At 42.0% G+C, this 13,458-nt stretch overlaps 1 protein-coding gene across 2 annotated transcripts in view; it reads right to left on the bottom strand.

Moving 5' to 3' along the window:
• zranb3 (zinc finger, RAN-binding domain containing 3) overlaps positions 1-13,458 on the bottom strand; it is a 75,084-nt gene that overhangs the window by 61,144 nt on the left and 482 nt on the right. The window contains exons 1-5 of one of the 2 annotated variants that reach the window (XM_047577067.1): positions 13,324-13,374; positions 12,414-12,617; positions 5,207-5,225; positions 4,756-4,934; positions 1,509-1,740 (exon numbers count right to left, since the gene is read on the bottom strand). In XM_047577067.1, the coding sequence (XP_047433023.1) occupies positions 1,509-1,740; positions 4,756-4,934; positions 5,207-5,225; positions 12,414-12,559 (576 nt within the window). In that variant the 5' untranslated portion in view covers positions 12,560-12,617; positions 13,324-13,374. Of the gene's footprint in view, positions 1-1,508; positions 1,741-4,755; positions 4,935-5,206; positions 5,226-12,413; positions 12,618-13,323; positions 13,375-13,458 lie in introns of those variants that run through there. The other variant, XM_047577066.1, reaches the window with a different exon arrangement.

Here is a 13,458-nt window from a genome sequence, read left to right on the forward strand (position 1 = left end):
ACACACACACACACACACACACACACACACACATAAATGGTAACTTGAACAGTGAAAACAGTCGTCAATCACCTGCGTTATTTTTGCCCGCCGCAGCCAATTCTTATGATAATGTGGATTTTATTCTGGGGTCCGCACGTCCTTCAGCCAATCTGACTTATGTGTTGTCTCTCAGCAATCGTTTTATCTCTGCTAACTGCTCATCCTTTTAGTTATTTTTGTTGTCATTATCTTTTTACCGCTACCAGTCAGGCTTTGGCATCCACACAACCCAGAGAAGCAGATTATCTGATTTTATTACTGTTAAACTCTATAAATAACATCCAAGAGCCTTTAATACATATTTTAACGTTAGTACTTTCGGGGCATCCAGTCAGGAATGTTTAAAGATTTAAAGAACGGTTTTAATCGAACTTTAATGTATTTCTTTTTCAGTTTTTAATACTTTGTACGTTCTGAATGATTACGAGGCCTGATGTGTGTGTCTGTGCATATGCGAGTGCAGGAAGGCAGAGCTATTCTCACGCAGGATGTTCTGTACCGTATGCTGTAATAAATTGTTCCAAAATGCTGCGTTGTAATTGCCAAAGAGCAGGGAATTAAGTTTTATTGGAGAGAATTATTCTTTCGTCTTTTGAAATACATTCGTAATATTTTACTTAATTATTTCATCGTAAAAATAGCAGAAGCCCCTGAGGTTGGATGGAGGAGACGACTCCAGGAAACGTAGGAAAGTTTAAATGTACCGGTGCCCCATCATTAGGGTACAGTGGGCATCCAGCACTTGTTATTGATACCGTATTGTGTCTTCACGTTGAGACGACGCAAAGATTTTCTATTCACGTCTTCCGCGGCTGCGGTGATGGAATACGGCTGTAATCTACAGCTTCAATATAGCATATATAAAATGATATAATAAATCATTATGGAGAGGGGAATGGCTCTGCCGCTCTCCAAACACCGTTGTCCTGTGAACAGTCCTTCTTATTGTCTCTAAATTCAATAGTTCCCCCCATGCGCTTCTTTTTATTACTTGTCTCATTTATTGCAGTGCAGTGTCTGTTCATATCAGGCTTTGTAAATGAAGTTTTTGCAACAAAGGTTATTGAAATAAGACCACGGGATCCTGGAGGATAAGTAACGTCGGAGAGAGTTAATTGGCTTTCTGAGTGTTGGATCGGAGCATAACCTGCTCTGGAGCGAGTTACCATGGCGATCTACCTGCGCCGCAGAGCGGGACACCTTTGTGAGGAGCCGGAGCCAGAGCTGAGCCGGCCTGCTAATCTCTGCTCACGAGTGTTGGCTCAGAAGCCCTCTTTGAAACATTATGATTCATTTAATATATATATATATATATATGTATATATCCACTTCTTCTTCTTCTTCTTCAGCTCTAAGCAAAGTTTAAAGGAATGTCATTTGGTGAGAAAACAAAACAGCTTACCCTGCTTGATTTCCTTTTCCCCCACAAGACGTCATTAAAGTTTCATTTAATCAAGTTTTATTACCTCTTCAGGTCGCCCCAGGGCAGGGGTGCCGGTGAGCAGGATGGCTCGCTTGGCGCTCTGGATGAGAGGGACGAGGATCTTGGTCCGCGCCGCGTTCCTGGTTTTGAGGTAATGGGACTCGTCCACCACGACCACGGCGAACTGCTGCCTAGTCAGAGCCTCCACCAGGGGGCGAGCGTCCGAGGTGAGGAGGCCGTAACCCAGCACGGTCACTTTGCTGGTGGCGATTTCCCTGGAAGGAAGGACGCACACATGTGAAGCTAAAGTTAACTGAGGCAGTGTGATGGGTGGAAACCATTATCATGTTGATTGATACGCTCTGGTTAATCATTTCCTCGGTAATATGTCAGAAAATAATGAAAAACCGTCACAGAAGGGCTCAACGTGACATATTTATTGACTGCTTTTTAAAAGAATCTCAAATATATTCACTTTATAATAAAAAAAAATACAGGAATTATTTGGAAATAAATGTCTAAAAATGGAATCATCAATTATGATGATAATTTGCTACAGACTTAGATTTTACCAATAAGCACATGTATTTGGATGATAAAAATTTCTTTATCAAACGTGCTTAAATCCATATTAAATACAGGTTATATTCTTATTATGTACATTATCTATGTGTTATTGGTTGGTTTATTAAACTATCCCTTAACCCTTTACTAAAATATGTTTGATTCATGTTAATGTGTATTTGAAAAAAAAAAATAATAATTTGTGGGGGAAATTAAATATATATATGTATAAAAAATGTTAATCAACCAAATATTTTACGGCCCCCCTGCAGTACCGCGGACCCCCTGTTGAAGACCTATAGTCAACGTAGTTAAACTTTAATAATACACATGTATTTGGGTGACTAATAAGAGTATTTTTGCAGATTTAAATAGAGGTAATATTCTTAGTATGTACAATATCTATGTATTGTTGGTTTAATTGAATGATGAAAGAAGGAAAATATTGAATCTCCCTACATGGGCTGCTACTATAGCTCTCACCGTCTTCATCTTTATCCCTGAAAAATGTTAAAACTAAATACAGATTCAACATCTGTTCAAATGTTCTGCCGTTTACAGACTTGAAATCCAAACCCTCGAGGTAAAGCAAACCATTTAGAGAAGGTGTGTGGCCTTAAATAAATGCCACAAACTTTTTTCTATTTTTTTTATTTATTTTTTTATAAAAAAACATCTCCTCTTCTCCAGCTGCTTAAAGAAATCCACTCCCGGGCTGTATTGCAATTTCTATATTTTTTGCGGCGACGCCATGCGCAGCTCTAACACAAACACACAGATACACGGGCGCAGTCACAGATAAACAAACAAACACAGAGGCGACGTTCAGCCGCATGAAACTCAATAAGGATCTCTGAGAAATCAAAAACATTTCCAGCATCTGTCAGGCTTTAATTCTCTGCCTGCGCCACACACACACACACACACACACACACACACACACACACACACACACACACACACACACACACACACGCTTCCTTCGCCGAAATAAACCTGAGGTGTCATTCATGTTCTACAAAAGCACGAGCGAGTCAAAATACAGAGAGGAGGTGCTGCATAATTTTTTTTCTTGCCTCTCCGTTCAGTCATTAACACATCCAGTTCAAGGACACGTTTTCCCCAGAAGGCTTTCACAACCTCTTTGCACCTCATCTGTGATGTGAGGTGCGGATTTTCTTTTTTTTCTTTTTTTTTCCCTCCTCCAAGTCACAAATGCAGAAAAGTTTGTTTCATTCAAAAAAAAAAAAAAGGAAGAAAAAAAAACTAGGGGAAAGTTGAGAGGATAATAAAAGTAGATGTTTTCAAGGTTTACACGCCACATTAGTCCACAATGCAGGAACCTGAATCAATGCAAACAGCTGTGAAAATCATGGCGTTTCTCTAGGACGGCGCTTTTTTCCGCTTCCTGCGTTGAAAAATTCCAGCTCTTGTTCAATATCGCAAGGCGCCCGCCTTGACGTGATTTGTCTGTCAGCGCTGTCAAACATCGGCCTCCGCGCCGGCTCCCGACTCCGAGGGACACTTTGAGATTAATTTATCAGCCTCGGCTCCGCCGTCTATCACGCCGCCGCGGTTTTCGCGCTGCGTGACCGAGCGTGCTCACGTTTTTATTACATCTCTTTAGGTAGAGCGTCGCCGCGTGCGCGAGCAGCAGCGGCGGTGGTAGTAGTTGTCGTACGGGCCTGGAGAGGTGGTGTCGTAAAAGGAGATATTAGACGCTGCCTCGCGGCGTTTTCCCTTTAAGTTAAAATAATGGTGGAAGCTGTTCACTTAAATAATCTTTCGCAGAGATATCGGGAACATGAGGCCCTTTAGGTGCTTCTGCATAGAGTGTGGGTTTGTATATGTGCAGAATGCAATCTTATCTGATGAATATTATGGTTAATTATGCCTTAAATGGCTTAAAGATGAAACAATTAGGAGCTTAAAGTACTGATGGATATATTTTATCTCATTATTGCGCAATTAGATGTGCTTCAAATGTTAATATAAGTAGATTTTCTTAACTTCTAAGTGTCTTCGCGCTCTAGAAATATGCATTTTACGGCCGAAAAGGCTGATAAACAACCAAGAAATAAACCCGTAATAAAAAACGATCATTAGCTGAATTCGGGGACCGGGATTTTAAACCGCCGCTCTCTAAAGTATCTCAGGTGTTACCGGCTCGACGTGACCTTTAAACCACCTTTAAAACATTAACACCGGTGAGAAAAAATCCCACATATTTCCTTAAAAGTGCAGATTTAATAAGCTGTCGAGCTACTATCGTTTCCCGCTGAGGGTTTATCAGTTCGTCAATGTTAGCCTTTCATTAAGAAAACAGTTTGGGACAAACCAACCACAACTGAACTGAAGGACACAGTAATTAAACCGGGGGTCTTCTACGTTATTATCATCATTTTGCATTCAGTTTTAAACTATCTCTTATCCTTTTACTAAAACACGTTAAACCCCTTGTTGAAGACCTATGAATTAAACTATCTGTTTTAATAATGATGGCAGCAGACGGTCACAGAGTGGAATATTTAGGATTTTATAAGCTACATATTCCGCTGAGGAGATGGTGGAGACCAAAACGGAGGTAAAAGTGGAGCATTTATTAACTCACATGCTCAGAAAATCAAAAGCTCTGCATAATTACATGTGTGCTATGCTCATCCTGCTACGCTCAGGTGGTTTGGAGGTGTGAGTGTGGAGGAGGGGAATGTAGCGGGGTGACCTACATGGTGTGGCTCTTGTTCTCCACCAAATTGATGTCTCCGGGCTGCAGCTCGGGGATCCACCTCTCCAGCTCCTCGATCCAGGGGTACTTGAGGGACGAGGGCACCACCACCAGCAGAGGCCACTCCCGCCTGTAGGCGTACGCCGCGGCGATGGCCTGCACCGTCTTCCCGAGACCCATCTGGACCCGAGCGAATCAACACATGGCGAGAGGGGAGAAAAACAAGTCAATCGCGCGCCGACTCCGCGGCAAATTGCATATGACGGCCGGGCTGATGCGAGGCCCAAGAGTAATAAGGTCTTAGAATGATTCCAGTGTCAAAACCGATTAGGAACGTGGGAGCGCTGCACGGGGCTGACAAATTAATTTGGAAGGCATGCAGCGAAGTCTCAGGTTCGTTTTTTTTTTTTTTTTTTTTTTGATTTTCCTGAGCCAGCATTGTGTTTGCTTACCTCATCGGCGATCATACATCTGAAAAAGAAAACAGAGAAAACTTTATCAGATACAGTATTATAGAGGTGGCCGCCAGTCATTAGGCTCCCTAACGAAACCCGATAGGTGCAAATCGGAGAGAAGCTCGGCAAACTCACCTGCTCTTAGACGTACTACAAACCTGTCACTACTAGTTTAGGTCTGCGCTGGTACTTTTAGATCTGGCTTGTTCTTCCCGTTCAACATTTACGCCGTTGTTCCCTTTGAATGTCTCTGCGTTTGAGGCCTTCGGAGATCACAGCTGTGGTGTTTTTTGTTTTTTTTTAGTCAGTCCAATAAATCGGGGGATGACGCAGAAGCTAATCAGAGTTTAAATAATGATCAACATCCTTTTTTTTTAAGGTTCCTCAGTGTTTTTAATTAATGCTGCTCCACACAGACGACACGCACAACTGTGGCAGATGCAAGTTATGAAGATTCAAGTCACATTTAGTGCAACGTTCATCGTCAGTGTCTCTGGGAAGGAGGCCCACATGGAAAAATCTAACACTTTTTAACAGGATAACATGTTTGTGACCAGAGGGGCTGCCTATATGATGAGATATGACGTCAACCTACAATGCACCATGTGACTGGGTTTACATACCATGAAAATGAATCATTTCAATAACAGATTATTGGTCTTTTGTCGGACAATCTTCACTGGTTACTTAACATTGTAAACTCAATATTTTTGGGATTGTTAAAACTAATAACCAATATAATACAGTGGATCATTACACCAGTAATGGAGACAGAGCCCTTGGAATAGGTTGATTTCACATGTCTTTGGTTTGGTTCCTATTCAGCGGCGACGCACTCGCGTCCAGTTTGGTTTGTGGTAAATTAAGGAGGAAATTGAATTTCAGGAAATCATGAAATAATCAAATCAAAAGCAGGACATCGGCGGCGAGCGTGCGCACCAGTGTTTTTTGTACGTGCATTCTGGAGGTCCACAACAACACATTCATCCAAAGACATCAGGTATAACCCGCTTGGTTATATAAGTGTCGCCGCTAATGCAGGATAGTTGGGACATGTGTTCTCCCGCTAACGAGAGAGTCCGAGGCCGAGGACATCCTTTCACCGGACGAGCTGACCTGGCGGGGAAACCCTCCCGCTTTCAGAACCGAACGCGAAAGCGCGCTTTTCATATTAGCCTGGATGTGAACCTGAGCCCCTCACCTATTCTCTGGGTATCTCTGATACGTTTCAGCAGCCAACTGGTTCCCTCTTTACACCAGACACTAAAAAGGGAACAATGAAAGTCCTCAGCTGAAGTTGTCCCTGTGGAGAAAGTGCAGCGAGGCTCGGGCCTATTGTCATGACCTTGCTTATTCATAAATGCTTCCAACATCATGTCAGAGCAAACAGTGCAACGGAGCAGCTCTGAATACCTCAGACACAGTCTCTCATTATTCTTTCCTCCTCCTCCTCCTCCTCCCCCCATCTCCGCCCCATTTCTCTCTTTCAGCTGAGGAACATGATTAATGTGCACCTTGCCACTGGTGGTTTTTCTAATTGCCAGCACACCGGCCCAGTCAGCGCAATGCGCACACACACACACACACACACGCGTTCACACTCATCCTGTATGTGTGTGGAAAAAAGAAAAAAAAAAAAAAAAACGCACACAAAAGACATGCAAAAATATTCGGTAGACAGGCGTGAACAAAAGGGAGCGCACGCACAAATGCAAGCACATGTAAAAGCCGCACACACACACACGTATACGTGGCTGCGCGTGCACCCACCCACACACACACACACCCACACACTAACCGGGGAGGGAGTGCGGCTGGGGCAGGTGCTTGCCATTTCTCAACGCATTAATCATCCTCCTTTAAATAACCTGAGTGTCTTCTTGACGGTTTGAGACTGCGAGCGCGCCGCAGCGCCGTTGCCTGACGACGGCACGTTCCCCCCGTCCGCCGCATCTTTTCTAATGTTATCTCCGAAACCCACAAGCCCCAAAGTGTCAGGAAACGGGCACCGCCGCCTCCCCGAGCCGGCCGCGATGATTTGATGGCTCTGACCTCTGCGCGGTGATGTGTTGTGTGGCCCCGCGTCTAACCCCAATCTTCCGAGGGCCAGTTTCTGTGGACTGGACCTGTGGTGCTTTACGGTCAGTGGGAGAAAAAAAAAAAAAAAAAAAAAATGCTCCAATGTTGGACGCTGGACAAAAAAAAGGCCGACTTGAAGGGTGTTACAGTGTGCCGCGCTCAGAGACACTCTGATCTCACACACGTTTATGGGTTCAGAGTGCAGCTTTGGTCTGTATTGTGAATTGAATTGAATGGTAACAAAGTAGCCTGTGGTTGAAGTAGTAGCACTGGGAAAAGGTTTAGGCTCGACTCCGCTCGTAGTAGAGAGAGAAGAACACCTAAACAGTGCGTATCGCTTTAAATGGAAAAGTTTAAACTTGAGTTAAATGGGGCAAACCTCAACTTTTCGCTTATGGGGCTTGTTTGTGCACTCCCAGAACTCCAAGAAAGCTTTTTTTATTTGTGGGGCTTAAAAAAAAAAACCTTAAAAACTTCCCGTACTTGCTGAACACCTCGGTTGTCTTTTGGTTTAATATTGTTTTTTCCTAGAGGCAAATTTATGGTCCCACTCTGGTGTCAGTTTGTGTAGGAACGACCGGAGCCGAGTTGGCCGTGAGAAGTGTGAAAGAAAAACAAAGAACCGCAACCTAAGTGTGAACAAGAGAGCACTGACCAGTGGCTGCGTATTAAGACTGTGTTTTACAGAAATAAGTAGTTTGCCGCTTTTAAATCGTAAGTCCATGGTTAGGACGAGGAAGATTCATGTACATAAAATGGTTGGCGTCCAATTCAGCTGTGAGATCATTGCTGCTAGGCAACTGTTGGTGTCTACAAGTCACCGAGGCTAACATTTTAGCTTAATGTAGCCTTGTAGCTTAATGTAGAGAATGTATACGCATATGAACATTTTCCTCAGACATACTAAGAATTATTCATGAATATTTACAACTAACTTATAATGTGGTAACTTATCGACCAGTTTTGACATTTCTTAAACTCTGACCTCCTACCACAAGAGGGCGCCGACCCGACACCATTTAAAAGGCAGCTACTTCTAAACGTGATTTGTCATCGCATTTTTTTCCGAATAGTTTTAAGGAAACTCAATTTCAGAAAACTACATTTTAATATACAAAATTAAAGGTTGATAAGCAATTAAAAGCATGCTTATTTCTTCAAGTACATTCAGAGAGTTTGTTGCAGTTTTTATTTAGGATGACTAGAGGCCTAACGCTAAAGCTAGCGAAACGTAGCCAAAGAGAGTCCTTGAGTCTATAACTTAGATTTCTGAAAATAAAACAAAACATTTATTGAAATGTTTTATGATAAAATGTAGTGTGGTCGTTTGCAAAGTTGTTGTTACATTAGGTTCGTTTTAAGAGCAGCATTGTACAGACACATCTGTCAAATATGCTAACGTTCGTAGCAACAAAACCAACACACGACTTCACAATAAAAATCCCAATTTAAATGGGGCATATAAAAAACTGTTCATCCAACTTTTGCAAGTTAAATAATCATTCAAGTTTTCAACAACACAAGCACAAATTCAGTATTTGTCAGTTTACCTTTCCAATTAGGTACTTCCTGTTTTAGCTCTGTACGTCACTATAAATACACAATGAACATATAATTTTATATGCTAGTTATTTGAGTTATTTGGTTGAACTACACCTTTGTGCATTTACATACATCCTCATCCTTGTTCTTCTGTTTGTATTGCAGTAAATCGAAGTGTAAGATTTTACTAAAAAGTTGTGGCCTTTTGCTACAATTACTTATTTACTGTGAAAGTAAATTTCTTCCAGTGATTAAGTGAACAGATGTTTTTTTTTCTTTTTTTTTTTTTGCAATATGCATTAAGTGCTCAACCAAATAATTCTTCCCTCTAATACACAAAAGGAACCCAGCGGGATATATAACGTATGTGTGATGTATAGTCTCCGTTCCACTTTGTTTCTATAAAAACCTTCTGCTTTACATCCAAGATGGATATTGTCCAAACAATGCAAAGTTGCCTATTAAGGCTTCGGGTTACTAATGGTGAGTGAAAATGCTCGTGCTGTTTAACAGAATACATCTTCTGCATATGTTATTATAACAGATTTCATGCTTTATTAGGAGGTAATGGAATTCACAGCACCCTGGGATGTAAATACTTTAAATGAGGCACCTTAAAAAATGTAGAGACGTTTTCTTCTTTTTGCTGCAATAAGATATATTGCAAAGACATATGTTAGGGAGAGTCTAATAACGCTTCCTTTTTGACTGTTCTCGTTTTAATATGTTTCGCTGGATAACCTCAACTTTGTGGACGTTGCTCAACACATGCTTGACCCATTCTTGAGACAGAGGACAATGCGCTGCAGGAAATGAGAATGATCATAGTTAAAACAGAGTGTTGCTTAACCCCTGCTACACAAGACAGACCTTTAGTGAAGTCCTGCTACGATAATTGTCAAACACATGATTGTCAGTGGTGCAAACAAGAAAAAAACAAGACTAAAATGTGGGAAAAAATCACCACCAGTGAAATCTAGGCTTTACTGGGCCTGTGTCACACACGACTAAGAGTCATTACTGTACCGAGCCAGATTATTACATTAGCTCAGGGTTCCTATGGGCGCTGTGATTGCAAACCACTTTCATATGTCCGTCTGGATGAGTTATAAAATACTGCAGTATCCCTTTCATAGACTTTTGCAAGGCCCTTCTTTTTATTCCTGCTGAATGACGTCCGTGGACCCTCCAAGCCCGATTATCCCAAAGGATTTTACAGAAAACTCTGTGTATATACTCTAGGAATTATACTACAAAACTATAAATACAGCATAAATGAGGTGATTTTTATGTTTTCAGAGGACAATACTCCAGCGTTGATCTCCTCTCGCATCAACAGAGCGCACCTTGTTTAACGAAAAGCAGTCATTTACAATAACATTTAGGACAAATCAGAGCGGGCTGGAAACACTGAATCACATCGCTGGCTTCAAACCACAGTTAAAACCTTTCAGTGCCTTAATGGAATAGGCCAAGAGGTCTTAATGGATGTACTCTTCCTGCAAATTAATGTTTTGAAATATCTGGGCAGGCCCACTCAGTTGCATTTTAGACATGCACCCTTGCTTCAGAACAGCTGGGTGTATACAGATGTCGCCACTCGAATGACAAACTTCTCCACAACTTTTCTAAACAATACAATTAACCACATCTCATGGGTTTTTATTGTCGTGCTGTACCATAACTTTCCAAACATTATCCCCCATCTAACTCCATAAAATTCACTCACCCTCCTACACAAGCCGATACAGCGGGCTCCGCGAGTATTTGAATTGCAACGACATTTGATGTTTTGGCTCGGTACTCTCGATGCTCCGGGTGTGAAAAAAGACACAATGACTATGAGATTTAAAGGAAAAACCTGCCCACGGATCCTCCTACGCTGTTTGATATCCAACATCAATCTATGATGCTCAGCGCATTTCAGGAGTTATTTTATAATGAAGGGCTGCCATTTATTTATTTTTTTTTTGGTCCATCAGCATGTCTAGTCCAATTTCAGGTGGCGATATCCTACATTTCCCAGAATTGTAAAAAAACGCTTCCTAAAAATCCCTAAAGTCTGCAGGTGAACTGCAAACTTGGCAGAAACCCTTTCTACCTTTTCTTCTACGAGATTCTGTTCTAACGAGCCTAAACCTTAAACATCATGTCAGTGTTCATTCCTACAGACATTCCCCCATCCCATAATATCCTCTGCTAATACCAGTTCTGCTTGTCTCCGGAGGGAAGCGGTGCCCGCGCTGCTCTCGCTGTCACATTGATGCCAATTGACTGAGGTATCTGTCCACAACGGTGAAGCAAGAGCCAATTGACTCCTGACCCACCGGTGCAACAAAGCACTGCCTCCCAGCGTTCAAGAATCAATATGGCTGCTCCGCATCACAGCAGCGCCCCTCAGATTGGCTCCCCCTGTGATGACCTTCCCCAGAACCCGAGCGCACACAGACGAGTCGGCGAGGAGGAAATGGGCAACTCCGGGTCTGTTCCTGCAGTTCGTGCTCAACACAGTCAAACGCTCAGGGACTTGAGGGCAACCGAGAAACCTCAGATGAACTGGTAATTGTTTGGATACAATCTGCACTGCTTCCGACCACTTGAACACAATCCGTTCACTATATCACCATAAACTAAATATTGTAACTTGGAGGGAAATCACAGCTTTTGTTGCACGATAAACGTGGAGTGGAACTGCTCACCTCAAAGCTCCGTTAGGCAGATTTATCTATGCAAAAATATCCTCGTATTTGACTAAATGACACACCGATGCCGCTTGTACACCCAAATTAAGTGTTGTTGCTACACTGGACATCATCGTCAGGTGAAAATTTAAAGTATCAGTCATCAAGAAACCATTTAAAAACAACATATGTTTTATTTGCACTTGCTTAATGCGGCCTTGCAGGATTTAAGGATGTTCGATAAAGTTTTCCGAAAACAAAGGCGTGTTAACATTCAGAGTGAAGCGCATCATGAGGACTCAGTTTTCAGTGCACTTAAAATTAGCATTTTCTTGTTTTCACAAACAACACTCATAAGACATGAAACACACTATTGCTCAGTTGCTGCTATGGCTGCACTTTGTCTTGTGTGACTGGCAGCTTATGTTGGTTAGCGTCGGCTTATTAGCATCTCCATTTCTGCATAGATAAAATCATGTCGCAGCGGCTCAGTCCACTTTTTAACCACCTTGCATTGTGTTATTATTGCTTGCAATGTGTGAAACTGATGCGTGGCAAGACAAGGGGCTTCTTTTACCCTTCTGCACACTCACACAGTAGATGTGCGCGGAAAGTATCTTCATAGCAACAAATCAATACTTACACTGCAGAAGTGAAGTGGAACGTAATGCTGTAAACAGAGCGGGACTTCGCTGTTCTCAAAAAATGAACAACAGACCTGCCTAGCACGTCTGTGTTTATTGGGCAAATTGCTTTTGTAGTTGTTGCTTTAGTGCTGATTTGTAAGACACAAACTGGGTTATATATCTAGTTTTAAAATCACTCTGAAGGCTATATTTGCGAGTGTCATTCCCGTGTAATAGACTTTTAGATTAGACTAACGGTGAGGCAGCACTACTCACCGTCCATTCTTGGATAAGGCGAACTCCACTCCCTCCCTTTGGAAAGGCATCAGGCGCTGCAGGAGCTTGCGAGGAAGGCCTGACAGTTGCTGCGACCATCTTGTATCACAGCAAGGGGTCTGTAGGCCATTATCATCCATTTCCATTAGTATGTCCTCATCAGTTTCTTTGGTCCTTGCTCAGTCAGTCGACCCTGATTTAAGGCTGAAAAACAGGCAACAAAAAAACTGTCAAAACAAAATGTACATGTAGGCAGGGTTTAGCCTGAATTAGCATCTATTAAACACTAGATAGCAGTTTTGTTTAGCACACTGCTGATTGCTCATTTATACAAGTTTTATAATAGCGTAGGGTAGCATTCCTCGGCTGTCTCTGAGCATTTACAGGAATACAGTCATTAGATGCTAGATGATGTAGCATGGTGGATATAAAGTCAGAATTTTAGATGAAATTGTAGAAGTGTAACAACAGCATAATCAAATTCGTCTTGCCTCATCATTGTGGTCCATCCAGGCAAAAATTCTGCCTCCTCATATAGCTCTATCGTAGCAAGTACACGAACATCTGGACATAATTATTCCAGTAAAGACTTCATTTTCTATCATTTTTCTCTCTAGTTAGGAGAAAAGTATGTTGTAAATGTTAATTATTATGTAATCTGTGGCTATTCTTATGCTTATTAAGAGCGCAGCAGCGACATGTGATGTGCATTTTCTCATTTACTCATCGGTCTGTTGAGACACAATTATAAAATGTGCTCCTCGAGTCGTGTCCTATAATAACAACACCACAGATGGAAGATGCATTTGCCACCAAAACAATCAAGGGAGATTTCAATGGCTGTTTATTGAGTTTCAAACCAGCTGTCATCCTCTCCATAACTTCACAAACAATATGTTAGAGGACCTACGTTACAAGTCGAGACGTCAGAGCCTGGCAACAAGCCGAAAAAAAATTTTTAAATACGCCTTTGACTAAGTTAGGATGGACGTAGCATCCTTAGCTAGCTAGTGCTAGAAACGAAAACAGGAAGTGAGGGAACGCT

The sequence above is a fragment of the Mugil cephalus genome, chromosome 23 (genome assembly GCF_022458985.1).
Source record: "Mugil cephalus isolate CIBA_MC_2020 chromosome 23, CIBA_Mcephalus_1.1, whole genome shotgun sequence".
NCBI lineage: Eukaryota > Metazoa > Chordata > Actinopteri > Mugiliformes > Mugilidae > Mugil > Mugil cephalus.